This window comes from Lacerta agilis, chromosome 15 (assembly GCF_009819535.1).
Source record: "Lacerta agilis isolate rLacAgi1 chromosome 15, rLacAgi1.pri, whole genome shotgun sequence".
NCBI lineage: Eukaryota > Metazoa > Chordata > Lepidosauria > Squamata > Lacertidae > Lacerta > Lacerta agilis.
Window position 1 is genome coordinate 27,388,223 of NC_046326.1, and position 20,164 is coordinate 27,408,386.

General features: G+C 47.1%; 1 protein-coding gene across 3 annotated transcripts in view; it reads right to left on the reverse strand.

Annotated features, from left to right (window-relative positions):
* FLI1 (Fli-1 proto-oncogene, ETS transcription factor) overlaps positions 1 to 20,164 on the reverse strand; it is a 111,241-nt gene that overhangs the window by 19,433 nt on the left and 71,644 nt on the right. For all 3 annotated transcript variants that reach the window (XM_033171589.1, XM_033171588.1, XM_033171590.1), the window contains exons 3-5: positions 17,642 to 17,799; positions 13,308 to 13,511; positions 6,311 to 6,379 (exon numbers count right to left, since the gene is read on the reverse strand). In XM_033171589.1, the coding sequence (XP_033027480.1) occupies positions 6,311 to 6,379; positions 13,308 to 13,511; positions 17,642 to 17,799 (431 nt within the window). The remainder of the gene's footprint in view (positions 1 to 6,310; positions 6,380 to 13,307; positions 13,512 to 17,641; positions 17,800 to 20,164) is intronic.

Genomic DNA, 20,164 nt, shown 5'->3' on the forward strand with positions numbered 1-20,164 from the left:
GGCTTTTTTCGGCAGGGGGTGGTGACCAGCGAGGAGGGGGTGAGAAGCGTGACCCCCCCTCGCTGGTCGGCCCCCCCCCCGCCGAAAAAAGCGGGCAGAAAGCCTGGAAAAGAAGCAGAGCGGCGCTTAAACGCGGCTGCTCTGCTTCCTTTCCAGGCTTTCCCCGCCCCCCCGCGGTTTTTTTCGGCGGGGGGGTGACCAGCGAGGAGGGGGTGACAAGCGTGACACCCCCCCTCGCTGGTCGGGCCCCCCCGCCGAAAAAAAAGCAGCGGAAAGGGGAAAAGGAAGCAGAGCGGCGCTTAAACGCGCCTGCTCTGCTTCCTTTCCCGCCCCCCCCCCGCGGTTTTTTTCGGCGGGGGGTGGTGACCAGCGATGAGGGGGTGACAAGCGTGACACCCCCCCTCGCTGGTCGACCCCCCCCGCCGAAAAAAGCGGCGGCAGCACCCCATCCGTGTGCTGCTGCTCCTGGGGTGACGGAGGGCGCAGCGGCGCGTGGGAGTGGCGGGAGGGGCCGCCGCTTGTCACCCCCACCCGCCGCTGCTCACCCTGTCACTGGGGGCGTACCGCCCCCACCGCCCCTCCCCAGCGACGCCCCTGCCTACGGAAACAAGCCCAGGCCCCATAGCCTTTATCAGATATCCTTCACAGTGTTCTCTTCCAGGGGAGGTGTGGAGGGTGGCCACATGGACATGCTCTCCCTGGGGAAATCTGCCTAGTGCCATCCTTGACCATTCTTAGGCACCAGGCTAGGATGTTGTTGTTTTTTTCACCTAGCCCTTTGGTGGTTAAATCATCCTCTCCTGTGGTGCTCATCTTTTAGTTCATTGTTGGATGCGCATTTTGGGAATGTTGTACTTTGCACTTTTTAAAATGTGGTTTTTAATTAATTTTTTATCTATATTTTATCTTGAGACGTTTGAGACCCTTTTTTTGGATAAAGCAACTAAGAAATGTGAATAGCAAAAGCAAAAAAACAACAACCCACAAAACATCTCTAACCACTGGGCATGCTAGCTGGGATTGATGGAAGTTGGAGCCCAAGAATATCTGGAGAGCACCAGGTTGGCTGCTCCTGACTGCATCCCATAATTCACTTTCTAGTCCAGAAAAAGCTTTCCTTATGTCACACTGGTTGCTAAACTTAGAACACCATGTACTTGCACAAGATAAGTGCACTTGGGGAAAATCCAAATTTTTCAAATATGGGATCCATTTGCTGCATTCTGGAAGTCTTAATTTCAAGAACTGACAGCCAAGTTGTTACTGTTGTTTGAATTAAAAATTGTTCTGCCCTTAAGTGGGGTGGGGGAAAGACAGCATTTCCCTGTGCTAGTTTCCAACAGATTCTTAGGTCTGCAAAAGGAGACCTTTTCTTTTTCTTGGGATTTTTGTGGGCAATTTTTTCTTCTTCATTCGACTCTGATCCTTTCCCCCCCTTTTATTTAGAGGCAGACAAACGAGGAAAGCATCCCTGTACATTAACGGCGTGAAGGCCAGACACCAAATAAAATGCAGCCTCTTGCATACTCTCTGCACAAAAAGATATCTAACCAGGTTGGCTTTTGAAAATGAACACAGGGCTACTCTCGAACAACAGAAGTTACGCCAGATTCAACAAAACCGCACAAAACCCAGAAGGGTCACTTTTGCAGCCTGAGCGCTCTCTCTCTCTTCTCTGCTTGCCTTCCTGTGTTTACATTCACAGCACCTGCCCCCCAAGGGGTCCAGAAAGGAATGAGCCTCAGCTCTCTCAGTGAGGTTGATGGGTTTGTGTGCACTCCCCGCTTGCAGACGGAGGCTCCGGGCTCTCCTTGTTTGCTTCGTCCAAACAAGCTTTTGTTATTATTTTCAAACAGATACCCATTCACCCAGAGAAGGAGATGGAGGCAAGCATGGTGAGCTTTGTTGCCACCTTGCAGCCGGGCTGCTCAGAGGAGGGCGAGGAGGGTGCAGGGCGGCTCAAGTGGGCGGCTGCTGCGGAGACAATGGCAGCACCTGCAGGGTTGCCGCATTCAAACCCACCCCCACCCCGTGTTTGCGTGCTGCTTCTCTCTGCCTGCGAGGCAGGTGGCGGCTGAGGTTAGAAGGCGCAGCAGCGGAATCAGATAACATCCTCTGCTGAGGCCGAAAAACCACACAGAGCAGGAAACACGAGGGTGTCACCCCAAGCAGGCACCCTCGTGATGATCTCTCACCGCTCGGGCCGCAAGGCCTACGCTCATCTTCACCTCTTCAGGGAGTGCATCGTCACAACCTGCAAAATCACACCCCGCTGCTCACTGCAGCCGATAATGATGTGGTGGTGGTGGGGAGGGAACTCAGAAGAATGCAGAAAGAAGAAGCTAGTCCTCATCAGCACCAGCTATCGAGGTTTAGTTCCACAGACCCTCCTAGTGTCTCTGTTTACAGAACCCACCCCAGTTTCTGATTTGATCCAGGAATGTTCCACCTTTCCTCAGGACGTCCCTATTTTCATCGGAGAAATGTTGGAATGGTATGCGTTCATTGCAGCCGTCACGGGCTTGGGTGCCCTCTGCAGAGTTTTGGACCACAACTCCCATCAACCCCTAAGTTGTCAGGGAAGGTTGGTTTAATGAGAAGCTTGAGGCAGTCCCCTCCTCCAGGAGCAAGCTTAAGGCTTTCTGAAGCAGCTTACCCAAATCTCTGAAGCAGGGGATCTAAAAACAAACAACCCCACAGGCCTCTTGTCCCTGATAGCTGGTACCTGCCACTTTCTCCTTTTTGCATTCTTGTTGCTTTCATTGCCTCCTGCCTGTCTTTTTGCCTTCCTGGTTGTAGAAAATCACAGTCCCATTTCAGAGCCTTGCCTTTTCTGTAATATGCAATGAAAACCCTACAGGTAGGGGAGGGCAAAGATAGAGGAGCAGAGCTTTTTTATGAACAGGGCTGATGATGTCATCTGCCAGGGCATTGAGCTTCTAGACGGACCCTTCTTGCTCTATTGACAGAGGTGAGGGTTTTATTAAGTCTGCACTAGTTTTCTTTCTGTACAATGCCCTGCAATCATAAGATGAAGGGTGGTACATATATATTCATATAAATAAACAAAGTAAGGAGGCTTTCAAAAATTTTTGAACTTGGGAGAATCAGGGAAATAATTAAGTAGAGGCTAGGTCCTTCTTTCCTTTTCTTCAGTGGGGTTCCCAGTTCATGCTAGCAAACTTAATGCTAAGCTTTCTTTGCAAGAGGGTTTGCATTTCTAATTAAAAGGTTAAGCCAAGGTTGCATTTCAGTTGGCTGAAGATCTTTTGTTAATGCTAATGCATCTTTATTTTATTTTTTTACAAGTAGAACCTACGCAGGCAGCAGTAAGCACACCTGAGCTCAAAAGAGCCCACTCCAAGCACTTCATACAAGCTTGCGCTGGGTTCCTTTTAGAATCCAGTTAAACCCTAAAATAATATCTATGTTACTCTGATTAACAAAACAGAGCTTTTTTAAAAAAATGTACAGTACGTGGCGAGAGGTTTTGGCTTCCGTCTTTATCAACTGCTCTGATAAAAAGGAAACGACACTGTTTCCAAAGTGGCAGTTGCGGAGACTGGAGGACATCGTCCATGATGCAGAGACCATTCTCCAGCCTGAGGCCACGCTAACATGTCCTGTATACACACCCAGAGGTTCTCCCTCCCACTATGCTTGTGTTGTTGTCATCCCTACAGCAATTATTGATCAATCCAACAGGCTGCACTTCTCTGAACTGAAATATTTTGCAGCTGGTTGCACCGCTTCTTTTAGTCAAATTGCAGGTTTGTAGTTCCTAAAATGCGTGTGTAGGCCAGTTGTAGTTTTACCTTATGTACTGGATATATCCCTGCCCCCCCCCTTTTTGCACTCAGTTATATATTATATTGCAGGTCTTGCATGTGATGCCCAGGACAGGGCCTTCTCTGTGGCAGCCCCGAAGTGGTAGAACTCCCTCCCAAAGAGATACATTTGGCAACTTCACTATATAGCATCCAGAGGATACTGAAAACACAGCTCTTTACCCTGGCTTTTGACACCTAAGATGTATATTTTCAGGACCCACTCTATTTTGGGTGGCTGCATCTTTTAAATTCTTAAGATCTTTATTAAATGGTTGCACCCAAGGACCTTAGGGAGAATGGCAGGTAATAAATTAAAATTGTGATATTGAATTGCATTGTTTTGATCTCGATTAGTATATCATCGTTTTATTTACGGCTGTAAATATGAAAAACATATCTAAAAAAGAAAATGTAATCAATGAAACATCAAGTTATAAAAAGCCCTGGCCATTTTCCCTCCCTCAAAATCTCCTAGAGCCAAACCCATCAACCGTCAGCACACAGGAGATGTTGGCAGAGCTTAAACTGAAACAGATAGCTGCTTGCTTCTTCTTTTTTTCTGTAGGTGGGGAGGGTTAGCCTTATAAAGCTAGGATGAAGCTGGGATTTAGATTAAGTGATTGCTAAGGGAAATGGGCTCAGCGGCTGCAGGATGTGGGAATGTGGAAGTACCACAAGGCACAACACTTTGCAGAAGGGGTTTTTTATATAGAATGTGGGCTTCGTGCTGAAACAGACAGTTGCAAAGGCATGAATTAGCTAAAATTCAGGGCCCCACCCCCCTTGTCAGAGAACAAGCAGGCACTGGTGGGGTGCTGTGCCTGGAAAGTCATCAGGAGGATTCTTCGCTTGTTGGCCTCTAGGCGATCAGACGTCCAAAGAGTAAATGTCTGGCTTCAACATTTGAGTTGATCCACAGGACATTTTCTCCGTGGATCTAGAGAGCAATGCAATCCCATGGGGCACACTTATCTGAAAGTAAGGGCTCTCCCAGAGAAGTCATTGTTTAGTGGGTAAAACTCAGATTGCATACTGCCAAAATTCAAGTTGCAGGATTAATGTGGGTTTGGTGCTTTTGTGCAAAAAACCTGCTCCCCCGCTCCCCAGATATGCAAGAAATATTTTTGCATTAAGGTAAATGAGCAAATCTGTCCATTTCGGTACCCCTCATTTTTTCCCCCAGGCTTAAATTTAATCTGCCGCGTTTCCACATCCGTTTGCAATTTTTCCTGTACAAATCTGCACAAACGTTTTTGTATCCAATTTGGGTCCATTTCTGCAGTTCTCCAATCAACTCTCCTTATTATAATACACACACACACACACACACACACACACACACGTATACTTATACGTTTTATATATATTACACATTTTTTATTTTTTTATGCATCCTTTTAGGGTAGAGAACTGCCTCACAAATTTCAGAGGAGGGAGGAAGAGAGGTCAGGTAGGGATGGCGGAGGGGGCCAAGCAGACTTGCACCATGCTAGACACAATACAGTGGTACCTCAGGTTGCGGACCCGATCCGTTCCGGGGTGCAAAAAGTCTGCAACCCGAGCGGCGCTTTTTCGCATGCACGAAAGCGCAAAAGAGCGCTTCTGCGCATGTGCGAACCGTGCAGAACGCTTCTGTGCATGTGCGTGTGGCGAAACCCCCCCCCAAAAAAATGCAACCCGAAGCGAATGTAACCCGAGGTATGTATTTGATCAAAGTAACTGTTGAACTGAAATACAATTAAGAAGTATATTAATATTGATATGGGGGGCAAGAGAGTGGGGTCCCAAGCTATAGCTTGTTTAGCTTATACGTAAATCTGGCACTGGCCACGAACGCAACGCAAAAGGGCACATGAAGATAAAAGCCCACAGGGGGACAATTACACACCTGTTCAGCTGCACTGACTAATGCAACAAACAGAAAAGCAGAGCAGGATCAACACACTTGGGTGCATTAAAAGCAATATACAGCAAAAGAAGGCAAGTCTCTGCCCCAGCGAGGTGAGGATCTGAACTTCAGACCAGGAATAAGGGAACCTGTGGCCCTCCTGAACTTCATAGTATCATAGAATTGTGGAGTTGGAAGGAACCTCAAGGGTCAACCTCTTACAAGGCAGGAATTTCAACTAAACTACCTATGATTGATGCCCATCCAACCTCTGCTTTAAAACCTCCAGTGAGGGAGAGGCCATAATCTCCTGAGGGAGTCCACTCCCCTGTTGAACAGCTCCTAATGCCAGCAAGTTGCTGGACTGCAACTCCCATCAGCCCCAGCATGCATGGCCAATGGGCAGGGTTGGTGGCAGTCGTAGTTCAGCAGCTTCTGGAGGGTCAAAGGTTCCCCACACCTGCTTTAGACAATGGGGAAGAAAGGAAAAGGAAGCAGATTCTGTGCATTTCCAAACTGAGTTCCTTGTTTGGTGCTTTTTACAGCAAAAGAGCCTCAGACAAATTATCAAGATCCAGAAGAAGGAACTCACCTTCTTTGGCATTGAGTCGAGAGGATTGTTCCGTGTGGGCTGGTGTGTTGTAAGACAGCAAGGAACTACCTGGAAGGGGGGGAAAAATAAAGGACAAGAAGAGGTTTAGCCTTTGCAAAAATGGGTATTTTTAAAAACAATGTGTGTGGGGGGGGGAGCCTTTATTTTGGATGGGGGTGGGGTAGAGAAATGCTGCAATTAAGTATTCGTGATCAAATTATTTGCTTGGAAGGGATCTGTGCACTGAAAGGAAGGAGAAATGAACGGTTTCCTAGTTCCCTCCTAGAGCTGGAAGAATCACCCCAAGGATCATCTAGTCCAACCCCCTGCAAAACAGCGAACCACAGCTAAAGAATCCCTGGCGTTCATTATCTCAAAAGGAAAACCAGCAGGTGTTCTGGAAAGTGCATCATCATAATCAGATATCAACATCAGGGATCACTTCTAATCTTGATGGAGCACTATCTTTGACTAGTTGCCATAGTCTATAAATGAAGGCCGTAAATCAGTTCAAAGTATCTAGCCAATTAAATCTCCCTGTCGGAATATAAACGAAACAATAATTTTGAAGTAAAAAAACATCCCCGTGTTAGAGAAGAGGCATCATCTGAGAAGAGGCATTTCCCCCATTCGGACAAGTGTTTTAAAAACTGGGGATACCTTTTATGCTATGACACATACCAAAACTACCGTTAAGTATTTCTATCATGTATCTATGGGTTGTATCCAATGTTGGTCATACTCAGAGTAGACCCCCTGGCATGAACGGACATGACTAATTTAGGTTTATTAATTTCAGTGGGTTTGATCTGAGTAGAACTTAGACACAGCTAAGGTTGGGAAACAGTGATTCAACTAAAAATTCATGAAACTGACCTTGTAATTTGAGATGAAATCAGTTTGCACTGATTTCTTCAATGGAATCTAATCTCAGATTCTCCTCTCCTCTCTCTCCAAGTGGCATATGATTCCCATCATGCCCATACGATGCCCATTAGGGGAAACGTGCAAGCAGGATTCAATGCAAAATAGCAACTCTCCCCTCCTGTGGCTTCCAGCAACTGGTATTCAGAAGCATTGCTGGCTCTCAACTGTGGAGGCAGAACACAGCCAACCTGGCTAGTAGCCGTCAACAGCCCTCTCCTCCTCCATGAATTTGCCTAATCCTCATTTGAGTGCCAAGGTCTCCTAACGGAAACACATTTGCAAGCAATTTCCCTTAATGCTATTTTCGCAAATGCTGGCCTTTTTATGCACATTTCTCCTTACAATACAGATTTTTGTTCACATTACTTGTTTGGAGAATCACATCACAAACCATCAGAGAGGTGCAAATCATAGAATCATAGAGTTGGAAGAGACCACAAGGGCCATCCAGTCCAACCCCCTGCCAAGCAGGAAACACCATCAAAGCATTCCTGACAGATGGCTGTCAAGCCTCCGCTTAAAGACCTCCAAAGAAGGAGACTCCACCACACTCCTTGGCAGCAAATTCCACTGCCGAACAGCTCTCACTGTCAGGAAGTTCTTCCTAATGTTTAGGTGGAATCTTCTTTCTTGTAGTTTGAATCCATTGCTCCGTGTCCGCTTCTCTGGAGCAGCAGAAAACAACCTTTCTCCCTCCTCTATATCACACCCTTTTATATATTTGAACATGGCTATCATATCACCCCTTAACCTTCTCTTCTCCAGGCTAAACATACCCAGCTCCCTAAGCTGTTCCTCCTAAGGCATCGTTTCCAGGCCTTTGACCATTTTGGTTGCCCTCCTCTGGACACGTTCCAGCTTGTCAGTATCCTTCTTGAACTGTGGTGCCCAGAACTGGACACAGTATTCCAGGTGAGGTCTGACCAGAGCGGAATACAGTGGTACTATTACTTCCCTTGATCTAGATGCTATACTCCTATTGATGCAGCCCAGAATTGCATTGGCTTTTTTAGCTGCTGCATCACACTGTTGACTCATGTCAAGTTTATGGTCTACCAAGACTCCTAGATCCTTTTCACATGTACTGCTCTCAAGCCAGGTGTCACCCATCCTGTATTTGTGCCTTTCATTTTTTTTGCCCAAGTGTAGTAAAAAAAAAATTGCCCAAGTGTAGTAAATTCCAAGGAACTACTGCATTTTGGTTCACCGATCCGTTCCAGAATGTGTGATTTATTTAGGTTGGTTCACATTAAAATACAAACCAAACCAAACTTCTCACCCACCCCCTTATCCTTGGTTTTCAGTTGGTGTTTCGTTTCGCTTTTAATTTGTTCCTCTCAAATATCTCAGCGAGGGAACTAATTCATGCCTGACACGTTTTCTGGCTTCTGGTTGGAAACGGATCCAGATTTTGATGTTCAGTACGACCAGCATCAGCCAGCCAGCCAGCCAGCCCAGTGCCCCATCAGACAGACAGCCTACATGGCTGAAGTTGCAGACAGTGGGGCAGGGAGTGGGGCTGGCAAGGGAGAGGGGGAATTCTCGTCTAAGTGAACTTGTCAGATAAAACAAGGGCCACTCTCTGCTGAAAAGCACAAGTTGTGGCCGTCAAAAGGGAGAGAGTCGCCCCGGGTTTATTGCTGAAAGTTCTCACCTTTGCCCGACAGTCTGAGGTTTCTAGTTGGGAACACCAGAAAAGGAAGAAAAATGTGTTTCCTATTAAGATGCTTAAATGAAAAAAGGAGGGGAATGTGGGGGGGGGGGGCGGCGACGACGAAGCAGACATCAAGACTTTAAGGGCACTGAGACCAGCAGAAATACCAGACCTGGAATCCTTAACTGACAACTTTTGCATTCTAAAAGGCGGCTCGTGCCGGAATGGCAAGCCCTCACTGCTAATTCCGGGTTATTATTCACTTTATAATTTTTATCGGAGTAAGTTAAACAAAGGAACACGATAAAAACAACAGAAGTTCAAACACACGACAAAGAAGCAGAGTACTTAAGACCATTAAGGAAATTTCACATTGTACTACGGAAAGCTGATAAATCATTTGGCTGCGGAGTGCAGGGCTGCTTGAAAGCCCTTTTGCAAACAGCCCCATGCTGCCTTTTAAACCTCCACTACCCAAACATTTGGAGCTGCAAAACAAATGGTGTGTGTTGAACATCCCTATGCTATGCTTTGAAGCCCAACAGTTGGGGGCTTCAAAGCACAGCATCACCTGATGTCACTAAGTTATTGTGCGACTGACAGGTGGGTGACCCCGCCCATCTGTCAGATTTGGTCCTTCAAGGGTAGGGAGGAAAGGATCTGTCCTGCTGGGCAGAAAAGGTCCTCCAAGCATGGTGTTTCATTTCAGAAAGTGCAAATGTGTTAAGTTTGCCTTTAGATGACAAGCGAACCAGATCTCCTCCCACCTCACCCCTTGAGACTGAAAAAGGATGTGGCTGATCTCCCTGTAAGCTGCTTGTCTGTGATTCTTACCCTAGTGCCTTCAGGGCAGGACTCTGGCCCAGGACCCCATTCAGCTACCATAGGGCTGGCTTGCCTTACTTTTAAGCAAGTGACCATCCAGAGAACCATTAAACCCAGAGTCTAAAATTCCCCAGCTGCTCCACTGGTCTCTGCAAAGTGTTGCTCACTCACTGCAGTGGATTAAAGTGCCCCCGATGTCTCTCTGTTGTGGGGAAGTAAGGAGCCATCTCCTCGAGTGCCCTTCTTGGTTCAGAGATGCAGCGCAAAACATCCAGTGGAAATTAAGTCTGGAAAAACAATAAATTCCCTTCAAAGGCATGACGCCACAAGGGAGTTGCCCAGAAATCCAGAAACCAGACTGTCATGAAGCAGACATAGGAACAGCTGCTTGGAAAGGAGTCATGTCCAGTAGCCTGGCTTGGCCTATGAACACGCTTTAATGAGAACAAGGCTTTGCCCTATCTCCCTCAAAGCCCACACCTCTTCCCACCCCCAATTACAGCCAGAGATGCCGGCAGCAAGAAAGCAGCGCAGAGGATCGCAGCCTCATCCCATGGAGTCAGTGTGCAAAACAGAAGAAAGGAACAGATCAGGTGCCCAGGGAGGCAGGCTCGTGCAAGTCATTGACCACAGCAATCAAGCTGAAAAGTGTGCAGAGGAAGGCAACCAAGATGATCAAGGTTCTGGAAACCAAGCCTGAAGAGGAGCGGAGGAGGGAGTTGGGGATGCTTAGCTTGGAGAAGAGAAGGATGAGAAGTGATATGAGAGCCATCTTCAAATATCTGAAGTGTTGTCACACAGAAGACGGAAGAAGCTTGTTTTCTGCTTCTCTGGAAGAGAAGATCCAAACTAATGGATTCAAGTTACAAGAAAGGAGATTCCAACCAAACATCAGGAAGAACTTTCTGATGGTAAGAGCCATCCAATAACGGAATGGATGAGCTTGGAAGGCGATGGACTCTCTTTCATTGGAGGCTTTTAGAGAGAGGTTGGATGGCTGTCTGACAGGGATTCTTTAGCTGTGACTCCTCCATTGCATGGGGTTGAATTAGATGACCCTTTGGGTCTCTTCCAACTCTACAATTCTATGGTGGTTGAGCGCAGGTCACTGCACTGTGATGGCAGGAAAACACCAAGAAAGTGATGTTGATCAGCGCAACTCTCCTAGTTGCCAAGTCAGACGTGGGTGGAAAGAAGCCTCAGAACGTGGCGGTGCTGAGCATTACGTCCTCAAAGTTGCTGCACTCCAGGAAACCACATTTTGAGGAAGATAAGAGTGGGAGGCTGCTGCACTGGGGGTTGCTGGCAAATCCGTTTGGCTTTGGGTTGCACTGAAAAAAAGACTTTGATGCGTTCACTCATTATGAACAGAAAGGATCTAATTGCTTTGAGGGGCTGGTTGAACCCCAGAACTGGGAGCCAACTAACGTCTATGCAGAGTGGACCCACTGAAATTAATGGACCTAAGCTAGCCATGCCAGTAAATTTCAGCAAATCTGTTCTATATTTGATACAAGTCTTCGGGACTGGATCTTACAAATTGCAGTTGTACAGAAAGCACTCTCCCCTCTTTTGCACTCTCCCCATGCAAAACAGATTTGCACGGATCTCATTTCTGAGTTCACATGCATATAGGCATTCTGCTCTAGCTCTTTATTATGACATACATCTGCATGCAAGCCCAACTGCACATTAAACTAGCCATGGGACTTGCAGCCAATCAGGTGATAAAAAACAACAACAACAGCATCCTAGGCACACATCCCATGGATTTCCATTGGGAATACACCATGCTTGGAGGGGGCATGTGAACCTTCCCTCCCCAATTGCAACCCTAATAGAAAAAAACTACCCTGTGCTGCAATTAGCAATGAGGGGGAAAGTTCCCATTGGCCCCTATAAGTGTCATGTGTGCTGTGCCCCTAAGGAGAGGCTCCCCACACACTTCACTGTATATCGCTTGCACAGGGACAGAGCTTCTATAACTATTTAATCTTTCCATCAATTAATTGGAGACACCTTTTTTCAGTCAGACAAAATGTTTGCGGCTTGGTGTTTTAAAAGGTTGTTCTCAGTGAGATAACAGAGCTAAACAAATAAGCAATTGATTGATCTGCATTTTCAGAGGAAACCCGGTGGATCTGCTCTTCCACACCGCCAGCTAGGCGGACTTTGGGGTGGACTTTGGACTTTCAAATTTCAGAGGTGCCCTGTGTGAGGCCAAAATTCAGTGCCCCACCACCTCTCCCCTTCCTTTCTGCTCAATTCATTACTATGTCTTTGTTGCAATGCCCCCTTGGCTCGGTGCCCAGCGTAGTGGAACCAGTTGTGCTGCCCTAAATCCACCTCTGAGAGCGGGTACAAGAAAAAACCAGGCAGAACAAGTACAGCTTGGGAGATTTTGCTTCAAGCTTGGAGAGACTTTGGCCCTCCAGATGTTCCTGGACTCCAAATACCATCAGCCCCAGCAAGCAGGGCCATGGGCAAGAAATGATGGGAGTTGGAGTCCAGAAACATTGGAAAAAACACTGTTTTCTTGCATTTCTTGCTGTATTTATTTACGTGGGATGTGAAACATGGGAGCAGTCAAGTACAACATCCCTAGAGTGGACATGAAAGGGGATCTCTGAGTCAGCCAGTCGGAACTTCCTGTTTCTCCTGGGCTGAAACAGACTTCCTCTGCGTAACTAGAGATGGGTGTGGCTTCACCTGTGCAGGGAAAAAACAAAACCACAGGCTAGCCACCATTTCTCTCTCTCTTTGACTCTCTTTCAACGGGGCAACATGTGCTTAGGCAAGATGCTCTCTTGGCCTCCAGCCAAGAGACAAGAAGGAGCTATCACCCTTAAGGGATAGTCTCCTAATGTATATTATATTTTCTAAGCTAAAAGTCTGCCTTCTGGGATCTGATTGTGAACAGATGATACTTGTAAGTAAACTCTTTATACTTATATAGAAGACTTTGTCGTGTCTTATTTTAGGAGGGAATTAGAAGGGGAAGATACCAGGGCAGTATTATTATAGAGGTTCTAGTGAACCTGAGCAAGCTATCCACTGTGTGTGTTTAAAAGGGGAATGAGAAGTTCTGGGACTTGTTAACACAAGTTGGAATAAGATATAATAAACAATATATCCTCTCCGGCATCCCTAAACACTCTATCTATCTATCTATCTATCTATCTATCTATCTATCTATCTATCATCTCTTTATTACATTTATCTATTTATTACATTTATATACCACCTTTATTTTCCAAGGATCTCAAAGAGAGGCACGTGGTTCTCTTCCTCCCCATCTTCATCCTCACAACAACCCTGTGAGGGAGTGAGTGGGTGGCCCAAGGTCACCCAGTAAGCTTCATGGCTGAGTGGGGATTCAAACTCTGCTCTCCCAGGTCCTAGACCAACACTCTAACCATTGTGCCACACTGGCTCTTGCTGTTGACCCTGGCCACCCTTTCAACCTCTTTTCCTTCTCTCCTCCCAGCTACCCTTCTGACTTCAGCTCTCGGCCAAAGGAACCTACTCTTTGTTTGACATGCCAGGCAGGCCTCCCAAGAAAGAAGAAGGCAAAACAGAGCAGTCACTTACTTTCCCTGAGGTAGCTGAGGTGAGACAGCAGAACTTCCGTGTTGTAGAGAGATGTGGTCCGGAGGAAATCCTCCTTGTTCATCTTGCAGAGCTCCTTCCCGTCCATGTTCTGGAAGAGGTTGGTGTCGATCTCCATCAAGCCGTACTCCTTGATAGCCCACTCGAGCCACTGGCGCACATGCTCCTGGGTCCATAATGTGGGGTCTGCCAGAAGGAAGCAGGGAGGGGGGGCACTGATAAAGCAAGAGTCATCAAGGTTTTTCTCTTACAACAGGTATGGGGGACTTTTGGCCCTCCAGAAGTCATTGAACTACAATGTCCATCATCTCAGGCTGTTGGCCATGCTTCCAGGAGCTGATGGGAGTTGTGTCTCAGTAACATCCAGAGGACAAAACAACAACAACACCCCCACCCCTGCTTTAGAGCAACAGTAAAACTGTTATCCTCCTCCACCCAACAATTTGTATAGCCTTTGAGATTCCAGGTGTTTGGAGTGGACTGTATGCCAATGTGTTTATTATTGATTCAACAAAATTTATGTACTTCAGTGCTGTAAAACCTGCAATTATGCTTTGCTGTAAAAACCTGCAATAGCAAACACATCCTGGCTACCGGCTTGAATAAAACCACCACTTCCAGAAGATGCACAGGCTCTGGCTTTAGAGAGTCTTCAGGGAAAGGAAATTCTGAAAATGAGGAGCAGCCACTGAGAACATTTCTCTGTGCACCTTTGTTCTTATGTAGGTCACAGTTAATCACAGGAGTGAAGACAGTTCTGCAGGTAAGTTGGGCCAGATTGTTTAGGGCAGGCATGAGCAACCCGTAAAGGCCTCTGGATGCTGCTGGACTCCAGTTCCCATCGGCTCCATCCAGCATGGCCTATGAACAGGGATGATTGGAGTTGTAGTCCAAAGTCATGGGCGGGGGGTCGCCAGGGAAACCCCCCATAGCTTTCCTGCCCTGTCAAAGTACAGGTAGCTAAGGACCATTTCCCTGTGTGACTGTGAGACTGAGCTATGAGTTGGAAAAGTCCACAGTGCAAATCCCACCTCTGCTATAAATTGACCACTTGGCTTTAGGAAAGCCACTCCCTCTCAGCTTCAATCTCCCCTGTTTGTGATATTCAGAATAATGACACTGACTTACTTTACAGGGTTGTTGTGAGGATTGCAACTAAAAAAAAAGCAAGTGGGGGGCCTCTGGGCACTTGAAAACGCAAACAAGCACCAAAAGATTGTTGGAGGTGGTGCTATTTCTATTGATGAGAAATCAGTTTCAGATACTGAAGAGATTAGAACAGGGGTCAGCAAACTTTTTCAGCAGGGGGCTGGTCCACTGTCCCTCAGATCTTGTGGGGGGCCAGACTATATTTTTTTTGGGGGGGGGAACTATGAACAATTCCTATGCCCCACAAATAACCCAGAGATGCATTTTAAATAAAAGCACACATTCTACTCATGTAAAAACACGCTGATTCCCAGACTGTCCGCGGGCCGGATTTAGAAGGCAATTGGGCCATATCCGGACCCCGGGCCTTGGTTTGGGGACCCCTGGATTAGAATCATAGCATCATAGAATTTGTAGAGTTGGAAGGGACCACAAGGGTCATCTAGTCCAACCCCCTGCAATGCGGGAATATTTTGCTCAATGTGGGGCTCAAACCTGTGACCTTGAGATTAAGAGTCTCGTGCTCTACCAACTGAGCTAGGTGATAATTTTTTTTCCATCAGTAAGACTTCAGTGGGACTAAGAGAGTTGCCTATGCCTTCCTCTCTCTCTTGCTTCAAACTGGCCAGTGGGCTAACCTTGGCCGGCCAGGGCTCCCAATTTGGCCTCCAGTGACCTTTGCCCCAAGCCACGCTCACCTGTCACTCAGCGGACATACTTGTGACATCAGCGGATGGGAGAGCAGAGCTCAATTCTGCATTAGCTGTGGGTGCTTGTGCCAGAAGCCAAATCGGCAGGATTTGACCCCACCACTCCACAACTCACTGCATTCACCATGCTGACCCCATCGCAGCACCTCTGTTTTCTGAAGAGCAGGAGGTCTTACTCCCCACCCCGCCCCACCCCCTTCAGCTACTCCTGCAGGTCTCCAGTCGCAAAGCAGCTACAAACAGGCAGGCCAGCACATTTGGTCCTACTCTCGGCCCCGTTGCAAATCTCGTACAGATGGGTTATTAAAATTTTTGGACGGATGTTCCTTACTGCGCTCCAGAAAGTAGTAAATTCTGTGAAAATGACCTCTCCTTGCTCAGACAAGCTGGCTTCCTTGGTCTGAGTCATATTTCCAGACCCTGCTGACAAAAACAAACTCTCCCCCGCCCACTCACCCTTCCCTTCCCTTGCCACGCTAGCCCTGCAGAGTCAACACAGAAGGAGGAGGGCAGGAAGAATGATGGATTCCGTCCACAACGACACATTGCTGCCAAGGACTGACATACAGAATGCTAACCGCCAGTGGCGATTCTAGGAACTGATAGGGCAATTCCACGCTTGGCTTTTGCAGGCTGGAGGAGTTTAGAGTACCAACTACATTAGGCTGGCTTTATGCCAACTTTATTGGACTCTGATATAGCAAGATCAGAAAGCTGCCTTAAGTGCAGACACATTTGTGTAGACACAAGCCCATGGTTGCCTACTCTGACGAGCAGCAGCTCTCTAGGAAGAGATCTTTCCCACATCTCATTCTGCCACCTGTTTCTTTTAACTGGAAATGGCAGGGAGGGAACCTAGGTGGTTCAGACTGCAGCGCACATGCTCTACCACTGAGCCATGGCTTCTTCCTCCAAAATCATTCACTCTGCAGAATCTGCTGTAGCCATGTTTGGTCGTAATGCCAGACCATGGTTTAGTGGAAGGTCACATGATCCTAGATTTCCCCAGGCTCCTAGATTTGCTCCCTCCTCTCTTCCTTCCACACAGCTGAGGAGTTCAGAAGCATGCTCAGCTGAAACAAGCCAGCTCCATAAACCATGGTTGGGGTTATTTAAAGCTAACCATAGTTACCGTGAACCACAGTTAACTATAAAACAAAGTAAGTCTAACTATAAAGTTTCTACTTTAAAAACAACACCCTCGTGCCTCTCCTTAGGGAGCAATATATCAGGGTCTGAAGCTGTTTTTACAGAGTTACCTATCATTGCATGTCTGCCTCTTTATCTGCATCCTGTGCTATTTTTCTCATGACTCTTATCTAGACACGCAGGGGTACCCTTCGGGAAAAGAGTCAGAGCAGAATATATTCTGCATGCCCTTTACTTTCCTTCTCTGCTCTCCCAGATTCTGTCCTCAGGTGAACTCTTGCAATTGTAATTACAGCACGATAGCATCTTGCATGGGGGTTATGATCCAGGGTTGGTGCGTATAAGCAAAAACATGTGCACTTGAACCATCTCCTTGGAACAGTCCTCGCATGACCATCCTTGCTTACCAAGAAAAGTTTACGACAATGAAACATACAGAATGTTAAAATAATAAAACAGGTTGAAATCCAGCTTGGCACTTCCAAGCACCTGGACAGTCTTGCCTGTTTTTAGCAGATGCCAAAAAGAGTACAGTGACGGTGCCTGTCTGATGTCAAGAGGCAGGGAGTTCCATAGCACAGATGCTGCCACACTGAACAACCAAGTTCTTACAAATGAGGAACGAGTGTTATTTGGCACGTGTAGTAGTGCCAATTCAGCAAGTGGGCACATGTGGGATAAGGTGATCTCATAGGTCCCAAGTTGTTTAGGGCTTTCTAACCAATAGCAGAACCTTGAACTTGACCTGGCAGCAAATTGGCAACTGGTGCAGATCTATGAGCACAAGGTGTTATATGCTGGCAAGGCCTTACACCTGGCAGCAATCATGCTGCAGCATTCTGCACCAACTGCAACTTCTGGATGAAGCGCGAGGGAAGCCCTACATAGAGCGTGCTGCAGTAATCCAGTCTTGAAGTAATTCAAGTGCATGAACTTCTGTGGCAAGGCTTTAGGTCAGGGATGAGGATCCTGTGGCCCTCCAGGACTATAGCTCCCATCAAACCTGCCCATCAGCCATATTGACTGGGACTGATGGGAGCTGGAGTCCATCTGGGGGCAGGGCAAGGGCACAGGTTCCCCAAGTTTGGGACCAGATTCATGCATCTTCAACTTGCCATCTTGCCATGGTGTTTGGATTCATCACTGACCCCAAATGGAGCGTTCGGGAGCAACCACAATAACCACCCTTCATTGAAGGCCTACAGTATTCCTGTTCATTTCTCTGGTGAAAGAGGTCGTGTTAGCACCGAAACCCAATTTGGGCCATGCAGATGGGTGTCAGTGTCCCAGAAACTGTTGAGCCCCTACCTGCTGGCACAATGACTCTCCTCTCATTGGTTGTCATGTTGGGGGGAGGAGGTCCGTTCTTCTCATCCATGTAGGTGCCATAATTTAAGGGGTTGGATTCAGTCCCGGCACCAACCAGCTTGTTGCATTTGCTGACGCTGCAATCCACTGGGGACTCCCTGAAATGCAAACACGGGGGGCAGATCAGTACCAGGCAATCGTCAGCTCCGGTGCAACTACACAGAATAGTAGAGTTGGAAGTGATCCAATGGGTCATCTAGACCAATCCCCTGCAATGCCACCTGATCACTGAGCAGAGGAAATAGGGCTTCTTGTGCCAAGAAGATAAAGTGGGACAGCAAAAATGTGTTTGGAAAGCCCTGAGCGGCCATGATGAGCCCCCCACCCCCACCCTGGCCTGCCCACCCTGGGATGTTAAAGCAACTTCCACCTGAAACCATTGAGGACCATGATCAGTGTAGACAAAGTTTAAAGGGAAAGGCTGTAGCTTAGTGGTTAGAGCACTGTTTTGCATGCAGAAGGTGCCAGGCTCTATCTCCAGTGGAGGCAACTCAGGTGGGAGTGGGAACATCCTTCACCTGAAACCCTGGAGAGCTGCTGCCTATCAATGTCTCAGCAAGGAGCTAGATGGACTAAGAGTCTTCCTTCCATGTTCCTTTTACATGCCAGCCACACCCATGGAGGGCAGGGGATGTGAACACAGCCTGTGTTACCCATGGAAAGCAGAGCTTGCCCATATGGCACAGTGGACATTATACATCATATATTATTTCAGGGTGTGTATGTGTGTGTCATCTGAACTTACCACCTCTCACATTCACACACACAAACCCAAAAAAACCAGCGTTGAAATAATTGCCCCCATTCACTGCAAAGGGAAGCCTTACAACTCTGTGCTGGATTCCCATCTGGCGAACAAGCCTGAAGGATTTTCCAATTGAGAACATTAAATTTGTTTGTTAAGGCGCAGAGGCAGAATTACTCTAGCATAGTTATCGTGGCTAGGAGATAAACGTTCCGCTGAGATATTCTCGAGGCGGATGGTAATTTTTTCCTCATGTCTTTCTGGGGAGAAAGGCTGCTTGGAAATGGAAATAAGATGTATAACTTACACATGTTAGAATTTAAGGTTGCACTATTTCGCCTACTGTTTTTCCAGGCACCGAACCAAAGAAAGTCTTTGGAGAGGCAAATTGCTGGAGTTTTAATGTCCCCGTGGCAGTCGGGGGTGTGTGTGTTGAGGAACTGCAGGGCAGGCAAGCCTTGGAGACAGAGAGAGAGAGAGAGAGAGAGAGAGAGAGAGAGAGAGAGAGAAGGCCAGACCATTTCTCAGTGGCAGCAGAAATTCTCAGTGTCAGGTGTTAAAAGCTGCAAGTATTTGGAGTGCAAAATCCTTGGCATGCTGCAAAGTTTCTCTGGAGGGATTACAGCCTTCTCCAAAGTAATGTTTGGGCTGCCAGCAGATGTATAAGATGGGACAACATCAGAGAGCAGAAACTGCTGTCAGGGTTTCAGGTTCAGTTGTCTGGTGCTGCAAGGCTGAGGGGTTGAAGCTGTGGTCCTCTGGATATCATTGGCCTTCAGTTCCCATCAGTCCCAACCAGTGCTTTTTTTCTTAAAAAATATGCTTAGGGGTACTTTTCCTACTCATATTGAAATACTGCCCCTCGATGAGGCCAAACTTAGCTTCACAAAATATTTAGGGGTATGGTCCCCCCTCCCAGGAAAAAAAGCACTGGTCCCAACCAAACAGACCAAAGGATGATGGGAGTTGAAGTCCAGCAACATCGGGACAGCAACTGGGTATGTTTAGCCTGGAGAAGAGAAGGTTAAGGGGTGATATGATAGCCATGTTCAAATATATAAAAGGATGTCATATAGAGGAGGGTGAAAGGTTGTTTTCTGCTGCTCCAGAGAAGCAGACACAGGGCAATGGATTCAAACTACAAGAAAGAAGATTCCACCTAAACATTAGGAAGAACTTCCTGGCAGTGAGAGCTGTTCAGCAGTGGAATTTGCTACCAAGGAGTGTGGTGGAGTCTCCTTCTTTGGAGGTCTTTAAGCAGAGGCTTGACAGCCATCTGTCAGGAATGCTTTGATGGTGTTTCCTGCTTGGCAGGGGGTTGGACTGGATGGCCCTTGTGGTCTCTTCCAACTCTATGATTCTATGATTCTATGATTCTTCAGCAATCTAGGAGGGGACCGGAAGCTGAGACTCTTAGGTAGCTACCATGCTGTGACTACCCTGGTGTTTCTCACAGTGGGAAGGGGAGATCTGAATGCGATAAACACTCAACAGGACATGTTTGAGAGCAGCAATTGGTCACAGTGCTATGAGCATTGACCCATTGAGGATAGTGAAAGCCACAAACGGTCTCTCTGATGAATATGAGAATGGCAGTTGTCTCAATTATTTTGTTTAAAAGCCACCTAAGGTTTTCAAAGGATCTTATATTAGGTCAGTCCACTGGGGCTTCTAGCTCACCACTGTCTACAGTGGCTAGCAGTTCTTCTAGTCCAGGT